The sequence below is a fragment of the Nannospalax galili genome, unplaced genomic scaffold (assembly GCF_000622305.1).
Source record: "Nannospalax galili isolate Female #2095 unplaced genomic scaffold, S.galili_v1.0 scaffold741, whole genome shotgun sequence".
Classification (NCBI taxonomy): domain Eukaryota; kingdom Metazoa; phylum Chordata; class Mammalia; order Rodentia; family Spalacidae; genus Nannospalax; species Nannospalax galili.
Genome location: NW_008346093.1, coordinates 1291145 through 1309009, shown reverse-complemented (window position 1 = coordinate 1309009; position 17865 = coordinate 1291145). Strand labels below are relative to the sequence as shown.

At 44.9% G+C, this 17865-nt stretch overlaps 1 protein-coding gene across 5 annotated transcripts in view; it reads left to right on the top strand.

Annotated features, from left to right (window-relative positions):
- Otud5 (OTU deubiquitinase 5) overlaps positions 1-17865 on the top strand; it is a 39832-nt gene that overhangs the window by 4670 nt on the left and 17297 nt on the right. For 4 of the 5 annotated variants that reach the window (XM_008842566.2, XM_029568036.1, XM_008842567.3 and 1 more), the window contains one exon: positions 8593-8686. In XM_008842566.2, coding sequence (XP_008840788.1) covers positions 8593-8686 — 94 coding nt within the window. The remainder of the gene's footprint in view (positions 1-8592; positions 8687-17865) is intronic. The other variant, XM_029568038.1, reaches the window with a different exon arrangement.

Below are 17865 nucleotides of genomic sequence, written 5' to 3'. Positions count from 1 at the left end.
CCAGGACTGGCACACCACCATGTTTCTTGCTGAGCTGCTTTTCTATTACTATTTTTATGTTATGTGTATGAGTGTATTGCCTGCATATGTAGGTAGATGCACCTGTGTCGTGCAGTGCCTGAAGAGGTCAGAAGAGAGTGCTGGATCTCCTGGAACTGGAGTTATGGAATGTTGTTGGCCATCATGTGGGTGCTGGGACTCAAACCTGGGTCCTCTGCAAGAGCAGCCAGTCCTCTTAGCCTCCAAGCCATCTCTCCAGCCCCCTGAGCTACTTTTCAATTGTAAAACTCTGAATTGCCAGTTTCTGCAAAACATTCATCCCTGATTAGGGTTATGAAGAGTGTAAATATCTGGCCTTGCCCATCTTGGACCTTGGTTAGTTCTTTTCCAGAATGAGCAGTTTGCCCCAGGACCATTTTGCTTCTTCCCAGTATCCTATCTCTTGGCATCTGAAAACTTGCCCATGCCTTGGACTCATTGTACCCCTTCTGGAATTGGGTGGCTGGCTGGTGGAGAAACAGTACATGGTCCCTGCCATGGCAATGTAAATTGGGAGTCCTGTTTCTGTACTAAGCTTTTGTGTGGTCTTTTCTGGGTCTTGATTTCTCAACCCATGAAATGGGTAGTGCTGAAGAGGATGGTTGGACTCATTGCTCTCAAAAAAAAAATTCCTTTAATTTCCCTGTTCTTCACTCCTTCCACCCTTTATGAAATTTTCTGTGGGACCCCCATGGCTCTCAGGCTGTTGCCTTTTAAAAGATGTGTTATGACATTTCAACCAGTGTTTAGCAGCTTTATTGTTGTGAAATTCAATGTACAATTTGTTCTGTGTGCTGGTTCACACCTGTAATCCCATCACTTAGGCTGATGCAAGAGGTTGGCCCAGAGTTTGCGGGCAGCATAGGGTATATATAGAGAGAGACCCTGTCCAAATTAACCAAAATCAAAAATGTATAATTCAGTGGCTCTCAGTATATCCATAGAATCACACATCTATCATCAGTCAGTGTTGGAATGTTTTTGTCATCTCAGAAAGAAACCTTTATATCCTTTAATCATCATCCCTCTATCCTTTTGTCCCTTTTCAGCCCCTGGCAATCACTAATTTGTCCAGACTGATTGACTATTTTGATTTAAGTGGAATCATATAATATGTAGTCCTTTGTAACTTTGCTTCTTTTCGTTATTAACATGTGTTTAGAACTTGTCCATGGTGTAGCATATATCAGTACTTCATTCCTTTTTGTTGCCAAATAGTTGGTGGGTTTTAATACTCCTTAGTGTCCTAGAAATAGGTTGGTTGGTGGGGGTCCTTGCTTTTATCTCCTTCTGTTTGGGTGGGCTTGTGTGGGCCCTTAGAAAGCAGTATGTCTGTGTTTCTCATTGGATGGATTGCCTGTGTTTATTACCCCTGGAGCAGAGCCAGTTTTCCTGGGTGTTTTGGGGGAGGGGGTGGTGCTGGCACCAGGCTTGCTGGGACAAAGCTGTGAGGCCCAGAATACTAAATGCTTCTTGGCCATGGGCTCTGAGAAGACATCTGTCCGCTGCTGCCGCCATCCTCAGTACCCTTCCCCCTTTACTGGCAGCTCTTTTACCCACAGGCTGGGTCAGCAACTTCCCAGGATGAGAAGGATTCCAGACCCCTACTGCCTTAATTCTAATCCCCTCTCTAGAGAGGTACATTGTACAGAACGAGAGCCTGCTGTGTTGTCTTACAACCACAAGGCCTTAGAGCTTACATACCAAAGGAGTTCTACAAGGGGGTTGTATTGGTTTTCTATGGCTGTTGCAGCAAATAACCATGGACTGAGTGGCTTAAAACAACAGATACTCTAATGCTGTTCTAGTGGCCAGAAGTCCAAAATGGGTTTCAGTAGCCACAATCAAGGTGTTGGTACTTACTGAACAATTTCAAGAGGGTCTAGGAGAGAATACAGACCTTTTCCAGCTTCTGGTGGCTGCCATTGTTCTTTGGTTTATAGCAGGATCACTCCAGTCTCTGCCTCTGTGTTCACATTGCCTTCTCTATGTGTGACTTCCTCTTCTGTATTAAGTCTTCCTCTCTCTCTATAAAGACACTTGTTTTAGTTACTGTTCTTGTTGTGACAAAATACCTGATGACAAAAGCAAGGAAGGAAGAACTTACTGTGGCTTGCAGTTTGAGGGGATATAGTCCATTATGGTGGGGAAGGTTATGGCAGCAGGAGTGCAGCTGGTTACATTGTATCTGCAATCAGGAAGCAGAGAGAAACAAATGCTGGTATTTTGCTCACTTTTTCCTTTTTCCCTTTTTATTCAGCACAGGACCCCCAAGCCCCTGGGATGGTGTCACTCACAATCAGGTTGGCTCTTCGCTCCACAATTAACTCTAGAAACTCCCTCAAAGGTCCACCTAGATGTATGTTTCCTAGGTGATTTCAAATCCAGTCAAGTTAACATTGAAGATTAACCATCACAGCTGGGCGTGGTGGTGCATGCCTTTTAATCCCAGCACTCAAGAGACCGGAGGATCTCTTGAGTTCAAGGCCAGCCTGGTCTACATAGTGAGTTCCAGGCCAGCTGGGGCTACAGGAGACCCAGTCTCAAAAAACAAAACAATTATTTTGGTCTTTTTGAGACAGGGTCTCCCTGTAGCCTCAGCTGGCCTGGAACTCACTATGTAGACCAGGTTGGTCTTGCGCTCACAGAGATTCACCTGCCTCTGCCTTCCCAAGTGCTGAGATTACAGGTGTGCACCTCTGCCTCCTAAGTGCTGAGGTTAAATGTGTGCCCCACCACACCTGGCCCTGTGTATAGTTTTTGATGAAAAAAAATTAATCCTATGTGTGCGAGTATACTGCATGCATGTATGTAAGTGCACCCGTGCCATGCAGTGCCCTCGGAGGAGGTCAGAAGAGGGCATCAATCCACTGGAACTGGAGTTACAGATGGTTAGCCACCATGTGGGTGTATGGAACCGAATCCAGGTCCCCTGCAAGAACAGCTAGTGCTCTTAACCACTGAGCCTTCTCTCTAGGCCTTTGATTTTTTTTTTTTTGTTTGTTTGTTTGGTTTTGGTCTTTTCTGAGACAGGTTCTCCCTGTAGCCCCAGTAGGCCTGGAACTCACAGAGATCCACCTACCTCTGCCTTCCAAGGGCTGGGATTAAAGGCATACACCATCACATGCGGCTTGATTGTTGTTTAAGGTGTGTTTTGCAAGCGTGTATGTAAGCGTACTGCATACATATAGCGTTCCCATGGAGGTCAGAAGAGGGTGTTGGATCCCCTGCCCCTGGAACTGTAGTTATGGACAGTTCTTAGCTGCCATTTGGGTGCTGGGAAATGAACCCAGATCTTCTGCAAGAAGTGCTCTACTGTTGAGCCATCTCTCCAGCCCCTATTTGTTTTTTTTGAAGCAGGGTTTTGGTTTTTTTTTTGAAAGCCCAGGCTGGCCTCAAGCTAGCAATATAGCTGTAGCTGAGTTTGAACCCCTTATCCTCTTGCCTCTACCTCTGAATACACACACAAATTATACAAATACACAAATAACCTCTAATTCTTGTACTTGGCTGGGGTCTAATGAGGTGAAATTTAATTGTTCACATTTCTGTGAGTATTCTCTTCTTCCACATCCCTACCAGGATGTCCCTTTAAGCTCTTCAGCACTTTAGGTCTTCTCTAGCCCACAGGTCCAAATCCTCCTAAATTTCCCCTGCAAATGACCTCCAAATGCCTAAAACTGTATGGTTAGGTAGTCACAGTAATGGCCTCCACTTCTGGGTGCCAGCTTTATTAATTGCTTTCCTTTGCTGTTAATGAAATGCCTGTTGGAAAGCAACTCAAGGAGGGAAAGTTTATTTTGGCAATGCATTCTATCATGTTGGACAAGACATGGCTGGTAAAGGGACTATGAGATAGCTGGGCATGCTGTATCAGAAAGAAGTGAAGAATAATACTCTGGAATACCATAGGGAGAAAAAGATTTCAAGGGAAGCCTTGTGTGTGTGTGTGTGTGTGTGTGTGTGTGTGTGTGTGTGTGATTTTTTTGAGACAGGGTCTCCCTGTAGCCCCAGCTGTCCTGGAACGGGACCTCATCCTGTGGGATAGTGCCACCCACATTCAGGTGGTGACTCTGTTCTCCTAAGTTAAACCTGTCTGGAAACTCCCTCAAAGGATAAATCCAGAGGTGTGTCTCCTAGCTGATTCCAAATCCACTTCCAGTTGACAATCAAGTACTACACTTGTGATTGCATTTAGGTCCCACCGAATGCTCCAGGTTCACTTCCCCATCTAAAGAGCCTCAACTTTGGCTGGGCTTGGTGGCACAGACCTTTAATCCTAGCCCTCAGGAGAGAGAGGCAAGCAGATCTCTGTGAATGGGAGGTCAGCCTGGTCTACACAGTAAGTTCTAGGCCAGCCAGAAGTACATAGTGTGACCCCATTTCAAAACCAACCAACAAAAGAATCCTCAACTGGGGCTGGAGAGATGGCCCAGCAGTTAAGAACACAGGTTGTTCTTGCAGAAGACCTGGGTTCAAATCCCAGCACCCACATGACAGCTAACAACTGTCTGTAACTCCAGTTCCAGGGGATCCAACAGCCTCTTCTGTCCTCCGTGGGCATTGCACGACATGGGTGCACTTAACCTACATGCAGGCATGACACTCATACACATAAAATAAGAAAATAATAAATAAAATATTTTTAAAGAAAAAAAGAGCACTGGCTGCTCTTGCAGAGGACCCAGGTTCAATTCCCATCACCCACATGGCGGCTAACAGCCATTCGTAACTCCATTTCCAGGGGAATTTGACGCCCTCTTGCTGCCTTTGTACAACATGGGTACACTTATATACATGCAGGCAATACATATACACATAAAATAAAAAATATTTTATATAAAAAGAAAAGATCCTCAACTTAATCACTTCTGCAGACATTCCCACTCCTTTTTTATAACATGTATAGTTTCTGGGGATTAGGTCTGATAATTTCTTTTTTTGTTTTTTTGAGATGGTCTCCCTGTAACCCCAGCTGGCCTGGAACTCACTATGTAGACCAGGCTGGCCTTGAACTCACAGAGATCCACCTGCCTCTGCCTCCCCAATCTGGGATTAAAGGTGTGTGCTACCACACCTGGCCTTTAGGTTTGATATTTTCAGGTGCCCATTCAGCCTGTTCCAGATCAGAGAGGGAATGGGAACTCATTAAGTGGTCTCTTACTGGCCAAAGTTATGCCCACTATTCCCGTTACTGGGAAGCTTGTGTTCCCATTTCACAGATCGGAATACAATAGCTCAAAGTTTATCACATGACTTCTATTTGATAAAGTTGCATTATACTCAAGTCAGTTGGGTTTCACAGCCTGCTCCAACTTCTTTTAGGCTTTTAAACCAGTAGATCACAGAGTCCTATCTCAGCTCCTGGGATACAGTACCATGATGTCAGAGAGCTTTGCCCAGTCCTTTTGCAAAGGCTCAGAGATAGGGAGGAACAGCAGTGAACTTGTAAAATTCAGGGCTGAGACTTGTTCTTAGGCCAGGACATTGATATAGCTTAACTTGTTAACCTGATGGACCTGTTAATCCTCCAGCACTCTTTTTTTAAAAGAAATATTTATTTTTATTTTATGTGTATGAGTGTATTTCCTGCTTACGTGTTAGTGCACCCATATCGTGCAGTGCCCACGGAGTTCAGAAGAAGGCGTTGGATCCCCTGAAACTGGAGTTAGAGATGGTTGTTAGCCACCATGTCGGTGCTGAGAATTAAACCTGGGTCCTCTACAAGAGCAGCCAGTGCTCTTAACTGCTGAGCCATCTCTAGCCCACCCTCTTATCCATTCGTACCTCCTGAATGTTTTCTTCCCAAAGGGAGGGAGACAGAGAGAGACGGGCTAGAGCTCTATACCATTCCAGAGTGGGGCACCAAGGCCAATGGTTGCCTAGTAGTCTAACCTGTAGTTACCAGCCTAGTTGCCAGTTCACTGCCCTAGGCCCCACACTACATACTACTTTACTTGTGTAAGGAAGGGGTCTGTGTCATCAGACCTCCTGTATTTTTAGGAACAGGCCAGAATTTTTTCAGGACTTGCTGCCAGGTAAGTGTTTGCCATGGCTTATGAGGTATCTTGTGCTGCCTCTGTACTAAGTTTTGCTATTGGTACCCAGACCGCACCTCCTTTCTGTCACTGTAAAATGAGGATAATGCTTCCTGCCACTTGGGCTGTGATAAAGATAATTAAATTAAGTCACCTTTGTATCTGGCACCTGGTATCTTGTAGACACTTAGCTAATATGAATTCATCTTTCTTTCTGGCCTTTCCTTGCTTACCTGCCTAGTCCTGCTTGGGCCTTTGCTCTACTGTACTCATAGACAGACTCAGCATCCCTGGTGCTTAGTGGCAGAAATGACTTAATTTCCCATCTAATTATCAAGTATTTCTAGAGGTCTTGGTGTCTTAATTCTTTGCTCAGATGCCATCCTTAATGGCAGGGTGAGGTCCCTTCCTCTGTTTCACAACAGCCAACAAACATTCACCTCTTTTACAACCCCAGCTGGCCTTGAACTCACAGAGATCTGCCTGCCTTTGCCTCCCAAGTGTTGGGATTAAAGGTGTGCACCACCATGCCCACCCTCTGACTGAGATTTTTGTGGGTGAATAAATAGGAAACCACTTTTCTCTGCTCATCCTTTTCTTTATCTTCCATACTGAGGAGGATGCTGTTCTCCTGTGTTTAACTCACTTTTCTGTCAGGTTTGGAGCTATAATTACAGTTGCAGTTTCCTTTGTGGTTCTGGGAGATGGCCGACCTGGTGGGCAAGGATGGATTTGGTCTACAGCTTCTAGGTCAGGAGGCACATTTGAGCTGCTGTTAGGTTGTGCACAAACAGGAGTCTGTGATGCCCATGGAAGCACATTAAAGGCTTCCATAGGTGCCATTGTCATCTCTGCAAATGCAACCACGCCTTCCTGATTTAGTGGGTACTAGGGTGGGGCTGATTAGGTATTCCTTGTCCCTCTTTGCCTTTTGTTTAGTCACTAGGGCTCTCTGAGGGCATCTCCACTGTATATCATCTCTGTCTCCCCTTTTATGTTTGGTGACCATCTCACCAGTATATGGTATGTAATTTACAAAGCCTCTTCAGGTCCTGAACGAAACTCCTTGACAGCTTTGTCAAGTAGATCAAATGCTCCCCCTTCAAAACTGGTATGGCAAGTTTGTGTAGCTTACCAGAAATCAGGAAGCAATGGGGTGATACAACTGGCTGGGGTTGAGACGTGGAGCTTTAGATCTCTAAACATGCTTCTCTTTGCCAGAGATCTCCTGATTTTTCTAAGGGATAGATTCTATCCATTGCCTATACTGGGGTACAAAAATGGCCTATTGTGGTCATCATTAGCCAGGAATAGTGTAGGTTGGTCAAGCTGACTGCTTCTGGTGGCCAGCAGAGGGCATGATGGGCCTGAGAAAGGTCTGCGTCTGCTTTGTTTCGAAATGGAAAATGTCTTGGACTGTCAAGGTCATTATTTTTTTTTAAATCTGAAAGCATGTGCTTGTATAGGTTCACTTAACTTATACAAACCAGATGTGATTTGGAATTTAAAAAAGATTTAGAATTTAGAAAAGTTGCCTATAATACTTCAGCAGAAGTTGGGGTTAGCACCTCATGATGAAACTGTTGAGATGAAACTGTTGAGATGAAACTGCATGAGAATGTATGAATTTTCACCCTCAAGTAGGATACCTGGGTATATGTCAGTTCTGGTTAGGTTATGAGATAACATGACATATTAAGATTTTGGATTTTTAGCTGGTGGCACAGGCCTTTAATTTCAGTACTTGGGAGGCAGAGGCAGGTGGCTTTCTGTGAGTTCAAGGCCAATTTGGTCTACAAAGTGAGTTCCAGGCCAGCTGGGGCTACAGGGAGATGCTGTCTCAAAAACAACAGCAATAAAAAATTTCTTTAAAGATTTTGGATTTTCTATTTTTTAAATCTTTTGATATTTAAAGCTTTGGGGGTTTAATAATTTCAGATAAGGATTGTATACTTTTATCAGGAAAGGTAAAGGAAATTCACCTATAGCGTGAAGACTTGGGGATAATATTTTATTGTCTAGCCCGCTCAACTTTATATTGTATATATGTTTGTATACATTCATAGAGGTTTGTGTAAATATACGTTTGGACACACCTGAATTTATACTTGATTCACTTTCTATCTTATGTAATATATCTTAGAATTTCCTAGCTATTTATTGCCTCAAGATCTAGGGTATGGCCAGTCACTCTTCAACTAGAACTAGATTTTCCATCCAGGCACTTTTTGGGTCTAGACCTCTGACTGCCTGTGCCAGGCCTTGTAAGATTAGCAGGAATCTGAAAGCAAATGAGTTTCTACTCTTAGGGGACCTAGGGTCTCTTGGAATAAATATCTTGTTCTTGCCCAGTGACTGAGTCTCCTGCTACATGGGCACAGAGTAGTCAAGAAGGGCTGAGAACTGCCCAGTATCCTCTTGCTAATCATCTGGGCCCTTCAGGAGCTTGAGAGCAGGGCCCTGGGGATGGGGTACAGGCCTTCCCTGTTGCTGACCCCCCCCCTCTTCCCTCCAGCAGGAGCACTGGTTTGAAAAGGCCCTACGGGACAAGAAAGGCTTCATCATCAAGCAGATGAAGGAGGACGGCGCCTGTCTATTCCGGGCTGTAGGTGAGTCTCTGCCTCAGCCCTCAGGGGCCTAAGGCTGCCTCTGAGCTGTGTTCCAGTTGTCAGTAGCAGCCCCTGAGATAGGGTTGACGCAGAGTTACCTGGTGTCCTAGGATATTCAGGTACTAGTCTTAAATTAGTGTTTGGCCTCTGGTCTTGGATTGTAAGGCAGTGTAGTGATGAAAGAATAATAACAGCAATGATAATGATAAAATGACATCACTTAGGGACAGATTGCTCTGCTGACACTACAGGAACCTCTTTTAATTCTCCCACAATCTAGGTGAGTGTGGGGATTTTTTTGCTTCAAAAAGTTGCTAAGAGGTGGGAAGTACCTTGCCTAGTGTCACACAGAAGGTATATAGTAGTCAGGATTTTCGAACTTTTTCTTGGTGTCTTTTTGAGACAGGGTTTCCCTGTAGTCCCAGTTGGCCTGGAACTCACTCACTGTCACTCTGGCACTCCAGGATATAAGAATTTGTAGAGCTACCTTTAGTGTGTTCAGGAATTACACACACACACACACACACACCCACCCACCCACCCAGGCCCTGTGTGTGTGAAACTAGATCTTTACAGATTTTCTATATTAGGTTTTTTCCTTCAGTTTGTACAAAAATGGAGAAAATAGTGAACCCTCTTTGTGCCCAATTATCTGGCTTCAAAATAGTATCAACACATGGATAGCCTTGCTTTATCACTACCTTGTGCACTCTTTCTTGCTCCTCTGAACCTGGGTTTTTGTGGGGTTTTTGTTTGTTTTGAGACAGGGTCTCCCTGTAGCCCTAGTTGACCTGGAACTCCCCATGTAGACCAGGCTAGCCTCAATCTTAGGGAGTTCTACCTGCCTCTGTCTCCTGAGTGCTGGGACTAAAGGTGTGTAATGCTACCCACACCCAGCTGAACCTGGGGTTTTTGTTTTGTTTTTTGTCTTTTTGAGACAGGGTCTCCCTGCTGCCCCAGTTGCCTGGAACTCACTATATAGACCAGACTGGCCTGGATCTCACTGAGGTTGTCTGCCTCTGGGATTAAAGGCGTGGGCTACCACACCCTGCTGAACCTGGGTATTTTTATAGTAAAACTCTGACACAGGACCATTTCATTCGTAAATACTTCTGTTTCTCTAACACACACACTTTCTCTCTTTTAAAAAATTTTTATTTTATTGTTTTTATGTGTATGGGTGTACTGCCTGCATGTATGTAAGTGCACCTGTGTAGTGCAAAATCCACAGAGCTCAGGAGAGGGTGTCAGAGTCCCCTGGAACTGGAGTTATGGTTGGTTGTACGAATGCCATGTGGGTGCTGGGAATTTGAACCTGGGTCTTCTGCAAGAGTAGCCAGTTCTCTTAACCACTAAGCTATCTCTCCAGTCCCTTTTTCACTGCTTTTGCCTCCCGAATGCTGGGATTAAAGGTGTGTGCCTCCACACCCAGCTCTCTTTAAAAAAAAAAAGTAATCAATGTGCCATTATGGCACATAACTAAATTAATAATTTTTTCCTTTTTTAGTTATTTTTGTTTAAGACAGATTCTTGCCTGGAACTTTCAGTAATCTTCAACCTCCAGAGTGGTGGGATTACAGGTATGTGCTGCCATGCCTGGCTCAGCATTTAATAATTTCATTTTGTTAACCGGGCATGGTGGTGCACTCCTTTAGTCCAACACTCGGGAGGCAGAGGCAGGTGACTCTCTGTGAGTTCCAGGCCAGCCTGGTCTACATAGCAAGTCCCAGGCCAGCTGGGCCTACAGGGAAACTGTCTCCAAAAAAGACCAAAAAAATTATTTCACTTTGTTGTAATGGCCCAGGATGGCCTGGAACTTGCTTCCTGAGAGCTGGAATTAGAGGTGTGAATTACCATGCCCAACTAAGAATTAGTCATTTCTTAATTCTGTATACTTTGCAGGCCTAAGCTAGATCTTTGAGACCTTTGTGGCTTTGAATCTGTGACCAAACAAGTAGTTGTGAAGTCACATAACACTGTGAAAAGAAATAGGAGTGGGACCTGCCTTCCCTCAGTAGCTCTGCTGTCTCCTAAGGAAAATTGCTCCCTGACATCTTTGATCTGGGAATCAGAAAATATTAGTTCTAAATCCCCATTTATAACTACTGTGTGGCTCTTGAACTGTTTCCCTGTCTGTGAAATAGTGTTCCCAAGGGTTCCTTGGGTTCTTTCTAGGTCTGTTCTTAGTCTCTGGGTGACCTCCATGCCTACTATAGGCTGGACTGGTTCGGGTACAACTTCTGGAGTAACACAGATTCTTGGTATGGCCTTGGCCAAGTAGCTCTTCTTTCTGGATCCTCTTTCATTGACTGAAGAAGGGCCCTAAAGGAACCTATTGTTGTAATGGTTTAATGAGGTTACTTTGGTAAATTCCTTTAATGCCTGATACGTAGTGGGTCCTCATGGAACAGTAGCACTTGTAAAGCTTGGATGTTCTCAGCTGTACCTCAGAGTCAGAAATATTTGTTGAATGGGTGGGGCAAATGGTCACTTCTTGCCCTTTCTACCAAGCAGAGGCTTGGATTTTACTGGTTTGGGTAAACCTACTCCTTTGAATTGAGAATATTCTCCTTAGGGTATTTCCTAGAGAAAGAACTAGATTTGAAGACATCTTAGCTAAAAAGAATACAAAGAATAAGTAGGTGGGGGAAACAAGATTGCTGTTAGATTTGGGCATCTATGCTTGAGGCAATATTGAGGCAATTTGGGGCTAGAGAGGACCTGGTATGAATAGTAACCTATAATAAGAGCAGTTTTGTATATGTGTGTCTGTCTAGCTATTCTCCTCATACATACCCCCATTGGGGCCTTCCAGTAAGGGGCCCAAGCTTACAGGAAGAGCTGACCACAGCAGGTTGAAGGCCTTTCCTTATCAGCACTATGGCTACGCATTTCCCCTGAGGCTTTTCTCTGTAAAACCTCAGAAGTCCTATGGCCTCTTCCCTGAAGTACCTGGCGCCTGGTCTCTAGGCCTCCTCTAGAGGTTTCCCTGGTGCAGAGTACACAATACATGTGCCTGGGAAGGGGACTTTGACCCCAGGCTTTCTCCTGTCCCCCTGTTTGCAGCCTAGCCTGTACAGTGACAAATGGCAATCACTTTAGGCTTACTGAAAAGTCCTGAAGGCTATAAGTTCCTACTATGCATTGACTAAAGGAGGGAGAGTTGGAATTGGGTGGGTTGCACACATAGATAATACTTTGTTTCCCTGACTCTACTGTGTGTCACATATTCAGTTGGGTGCTTTAGGCTCTCCTGAAAGTTTCAGATCATTATCCCATGAAACAGATGAGAGTAGATTGAAGCTCTGAATGTATAGCTCAGCAGTAGCCCACTTGCCTAGCATTCATGAGACCCTGGGTTTGCCAGGGAGGAAGGGAAAAGGAAATGACATGCTCGGCATTATTAATGATAGAGCTGGCATGGGAACTCATAGGTGTCCAAAGGATGATCCTAGGTGCCCTAGCTTCTTAGTTTGCTTGTTCTTTGACATCTCTTTCTTCTTCCAGCTAGAAGCATTTATTCTTCTACTGTTGAGTCCTGAGACAGGTGGTTTTTCTCTCCTATTTTGCCTCCGACATCTGCGTAATCCTTTTGAACTAGTATCCATTGCTTGTACTCACACCTCTACCACCGCCTGCTGGGGATTCATGAGCATCGTTGGACTCTTGGTTGGAGATGTGGATATCCTGTGGCCCACCCTGTCTCACTTCCTAGAAACAAGAGCCACCCTCCCTTCCCTTCATACAGCTTTGACTCAGCAGAAACCTTTGGTCCTGGCCATGGCGGTGGTGCTGGCCTTTTGGCAAAGTGGAAGTAATACATAAATGTCTGCATGGGCTTCAGGAGAGTAGCTAGGGCTGTGTGTTACAGCCTAGAAATGCTAGGCAGGCCCACTCCCCTGGCTCTTTTGGTCTTGGAACATGGATGATCAGCACCAGGACAGACGGATCTTAGATCTGTTTTTAAATTTTTTTGTTGTTTTTTCTTTAAATAAAATGTATTTAATTTTATGTGTATGTGTATTGCCTGCATCCATGTAAGTGCACCCATGCATGCAATGCCTGCAGAGGCCAGAAGAGGGTGTCATATTCCCTGGAACTGGAGTTATGGGTGATTGTTAGCTGTCATGTGGGTGCTAGAAACCAAACCCAGGTCCTCTGCAAGATCATCCAGTGCTCTTAACGGCTGAGCCATCCTTCTAGCCCTTATTATTTGTTTTGAGACAGGGTCTTTCTCTAGCCCAATCTGGCCTGGAATTCTCTTGGTAGATCAGACTGGCTGTGAACTCTGTGGTGATCCTCCTTTCTCAGTCTCTTGAATGCTGAGATTAGAGACATGTTGCCACCATACTGTGCTATTTAGAGTTTTTTAAAAAATCTTTTTGGTAGTCACAGCTTGCCTAGAACTCACTGTATAGACCAGGCTGCCTCCATTTCATAGAGATCCACCTGCCTCTGCCTCCCAAGTACTGGGATTAAAGGCATGTGCCATCACACACAACTTAGATTAGTTTTGACCCCCTTATGAATGGGGAAACTGACACCTCAAGAGAAAACCAGGATCTTGTCTTATCTAGGTTACACAACTGATATCATAACATCAATGTTTGAGGTTGAACTAAGTTGACACAGGAGATTTCCATGGGCCATTTGTTCTTTTTTTAATTAAAAAATATTTTTATTTTATGTGTATGAGATATTGCCTGCATATATTTTAAGTGCACCCATGTCATGCAGTGCCCATGGAGGAGGGTGGGCATATCAGAAGAGGGCATTGGCTACCTTGGAACTAGAGTTACAGATGATTGTTAGCCACCATGTGGGTGCTGGGAGCCTGACATGGCTTTTCTATAGGAGCAGCCAGTGCTCTTAACCACTAAAACATCTCTCCAGCCATTATGGGCCATTCCTTGTACCATTTCTTTGCTGTGGGAATCCTTGAGCAGAAAAGCAAATATCACTAAGGGGATTTTCCAGGAGTATGAAGCCTCCTGTCCACCCAGATTGTGCCCACTGGAGCAGTTGGTGTTGCATACTAGATCATACCACAGCTGTTTGATAGGTGAGAAGGACCTCTTCCTGGCTCCTTTTTCCTCAGTGGGGCCAGGCCAGGGTTCCTACTGAAAATAGGGCAGTGGGGAGCAGACCAGTCACTGTTGCCCTTTCATGTTGTAAGTACCCATATTTGTGTGGTTTGTTTTAGGCTCTCTACAGTCACCAAGCTTGCTTTTTCATATGTGTTTTTTAATTTTTTGTTAAGTATTTTTATTTTATGTGTTTTGCCTGCATGTGTGTTAAGTGAGCCTACACATGCAATGCCCATGAAGGCCAGAAGAGGGCATTGGATACCCTGGAACTGGAGTTAGGGACTGCTGTAAGCTGACATGTGGGTGCTGGGTCTTTGGGTCCTCCAGAAGAGCAGCAAATGCTCTTAACAGTTGAGCCATCTCTCTTTTAACAATTGAATCCACCTCTTTTTTAAAAAACCCAGAGAGAGAGAGAGAGAGAGAATGAGAGTGTGTTACACACCCCAGCACATGTATAGGTTGGAGGACAACCTGTGCTGCTTCTTTTTCTTTCTTAAGCAGAATTTACAGTAGGAAAGCAGGCAGGCAGTAACCTGGGAAGTTAAGTGGTTCCCAAGCCCCTACAAAGCAAATGGAAGAACTCTGTATTTTATGACTTTTAGAAATAATTCAGACCCAGGGCCTTGGGATAGTGAGATGACTCAGCCTGTAAAGGTGCTTGTCACTGAACCTGGCAACCTGAGTTTAGTCCTCAGGATCCACATGATGGAAGGAGATAAACAGACTTCCACAGGTTGTCCTCTGATCTATACATGTGCTGGGGTGTACACACACACATGTGCACGCGGGCATGTACAAAACAGATAAATGTAATAGTAAAATACTTTAAAAGGAGAGAAATAATCAAGCTCTCTTGTCTTGCTTTTCCTTGTAAGTCTGGATAAATGCTGGTGACATTTTAGGGAGCCTAAGGAAGAAGGTCTTCCTCAGGGAACAGAGGAGAAGGTTGAAGTAAATTTGTTAAGAGATGTTGGTTGTTTCGAAGGAAGTAGGGTGGATTTCTGAGTCTGCACAACCTCAGGTCTTGTCCAGCCTGATTGTCTCCTGATTGGTGATACTTACTGTGTGTAGTAGTTCTGTATTATGGAATTGGTTGTGTGGATATTTAGTGTCAGTATGTATTTAAGCAGCCCTGCTGGCTGCATGTGGGAACTTGTGTTTTTCTATGTGGGTGTCTTTGTATTTCAGAGAAAGCAAAGTGTGGTGCATGGAGAGTAAGGTTCTTATTGACCTCTGTGGCCCTAGGGAAGTGGACAGCCCCTGCTACTTACTATCTCTGCTTAGTCCCAGGACTTTTCCTGTCTTCCAGCTGATTCCTGCTTGTCCTAGTAGGGAAACTGGAGTGGACAGGATCAGGTCTAGCCCTAGGGAAATTAAGGTGGCTAAAGTGATGATTGGTTTGCAGAAAGCAGGGGTGTTATGTCACTTGGGACTAGTGGTTAATTTCTTTTCACCTTTTACCCTCAAATATATGATCTTGAGCCAGCTGTGCTGTTTCTGTATCGTTGCTCCCCCTCCCCCGTGTGTGTGTGGGGGGGGGTAAATGAAGTGGTATGTGAACAGTCTGTGGTAGAACCAGTTGTGCTGAGAATTTGTGAATCCTGCTTAGAATTCAAACAGAGGTGGGATATAGTAGGGGAACCCTTTCAAGCTGGACCCTGGAAGAGCAAAACAGATGCATATGGCCAAATGCAGTCTTAGCAGTCTTAGCAACAGGAGTTTCAGTTTCTGTCAAAACAATTTCTCTGAATTCCCCTATATTTGTGGGTCCAGTGGACTGCTTTTTCCCTCACCTTGGGTCCCCCATAGGGAAGTCCTGTCTGGTTCCCACAGCCAACCTTCTGGGAGTAGGAAAGAGGAAAGAGGGTTTCCTGAGGATAGGTGGCAGAGCTAGGATATGTTGATTCTTGTTAAGTTCTTGCAATGTTCAGTGGAAGATCATTTCTTACAATGTTCAGTGGAAGATCATTTCTTACAAAAGCTGGGTTGAACTTTTAACCTGTACCTAAGGAGCCTATGTAGGAAGCCAGTATTAGTAATTTAATACAAAGGCACAGAAGGGGTAGGCTTTTGGATCTTTGAATTCTGTAAAAGAGCCAGTGGTGCTTGTGATAGGAGGGATAGCCCTCTGTTCTGTATTTGGGGCTTTCCTCTGGTGGAGGAAGTGCAACAGAAATGAGGAAGGGCTTAATACGCAATTCTCTTAGCATTCTGACTGTCTTGTGGGTAGCGAGCAGTACAATGGGAGTTGTTGTCCTTAATGACAAGTGGAGCTCCTGTTTCTTGACCACCGTTTGTGTCTCAGGTGCCTGGCAAACCATCCCTTGTCATCTTTTCCCTACCATACTGGAGATTGAACCTAGCAACTCATGCTATCCCAGAGGTATACCCCCCCACATCCCATAGTCTTTATAACACTATGGTCAGTGGAAGCAAAGTTACTGTTCCCACTTTATGAATGAGGACATTTCAGCCCAGAGATGAACGTCCTTATCCAGTGCTATGAACTTTCTGCCAGACAAAGGCAGAACAAAGGACCCTATCTCCCGTTTTCCCTATTTTCCTGCATCTGGCATCTAGCTCTAGCAGATAGAGATCCCAGGCCTGTAAATTACTTTCTGTAAGAGATATGCGTTCTTCGCCATCTCAGCCCAGCTCCCTGAGTCTGGTAGTCCACCCCTGTTTAACCCGTTTATGCTCCCATCTCAGTTCCTGTTTACGGCAGCTGCAGATAACACTGCCTCCTGGCGCCCCAAGCTCAGCCTACAGAAATAGTTCCTCTATCAGCTCAGGCAGCCACAGCAGCCTTTCTGGTCCTGGCTTCTAAGAAAGACAGCAGCAGGGGGCCCTCAGCCTGGGTGTAGGACATGTGACCTCCTGGAAGTGCCACTGGGGGTAGGGAGAGTGTGGGGAGTATGGCCACAGAAGCCACATCCTTGTTTACATCTCCGAAGGGGCTACCCCTTCCTGCCTTCACAGCCCTCCCCCACCCCTCCCCCACCCCTCAGGTCTCTTCACCTCTAGGAAGACTTGAGATGGGAGCTGCCCATTTTCTATCTCAGTGTATTCTTTGTCTCTTTATCATACAGAACCCTCATGGAGGGACTTGGAGGGCAATGAAGGCCTTCTGGCACGTCTTCATAGAGGTAGACTGCCAGGCCTGGCTGGTGGGCACATTCCCATTCCCCCTGCATACCCTGCCTTGTGCCCTAGGGAGATCCCATCACATCAGGGGAAACAAAGGGAAATTCTTTTTCAGCCACTAGAAGTCAGGCTTCTAATTTTCAAGCCCACTTTAATTAAGGGAGATGAGACCCTACCCCGACCCCCGATCCCGCACCTTTGTGCCTCAGCCTATCTAACTGCTCAGCAAACGATTCCCAATTTCCTTTGCTGTTTCAGGCCCTGAGCTGGGAGTGGTAGACTATTGTAGTCAGTGTCTGTATACCTTTGATGAATGGGTGATAGAGGACCCTGGGGAATAGGGAACTAGGCTAAGGAACACATTGAGAAGCCAGGTGCACACCTGTAATTCAGCACTGGGGAGGCCGAGGCAGGAGAATTACCACAAGTTTGAGACCAGCAGGGATTACATAGTGAATTCTTTCTCCCCATTAGTTTGACTAAATCCCATGGTGTTTGGACTGTCTGGGCACAGGCTACCTTTCCTTCCAATTAGATGATGTTCCTTGAAATCAGGGACATGATTGTGCTTCTGTCCCCTTTGCAGTATCCCACATTCAGGCTTCCCTAAGAAAAAGGAGACACTCATTCTTTGAGTAACTTCTGTATCACTTTATATTCATTATCCACAAGAGACCTGTCAGGTCACATCTCTCTTGTTTCCATTTTACAGAAGAGGCATAGGAGGCCTGGAGTGCTATTTCCCTCTGACTACTTCATTAATATTTGGCAGAACTTAAAGTCATCTTCCTTCCTTTCCTTGTTTCAGATTCTAATCATTTATTATTATTATTATTATTATTATTATTATTATTGTAGGGAGTGAATGTAGAGTTTAGCATCTAACAGTTTATGTTTTTGTTTTGAAAGCAAGACTGTTTGTGGCCTAGACTTGACTTTGAAGTTGGC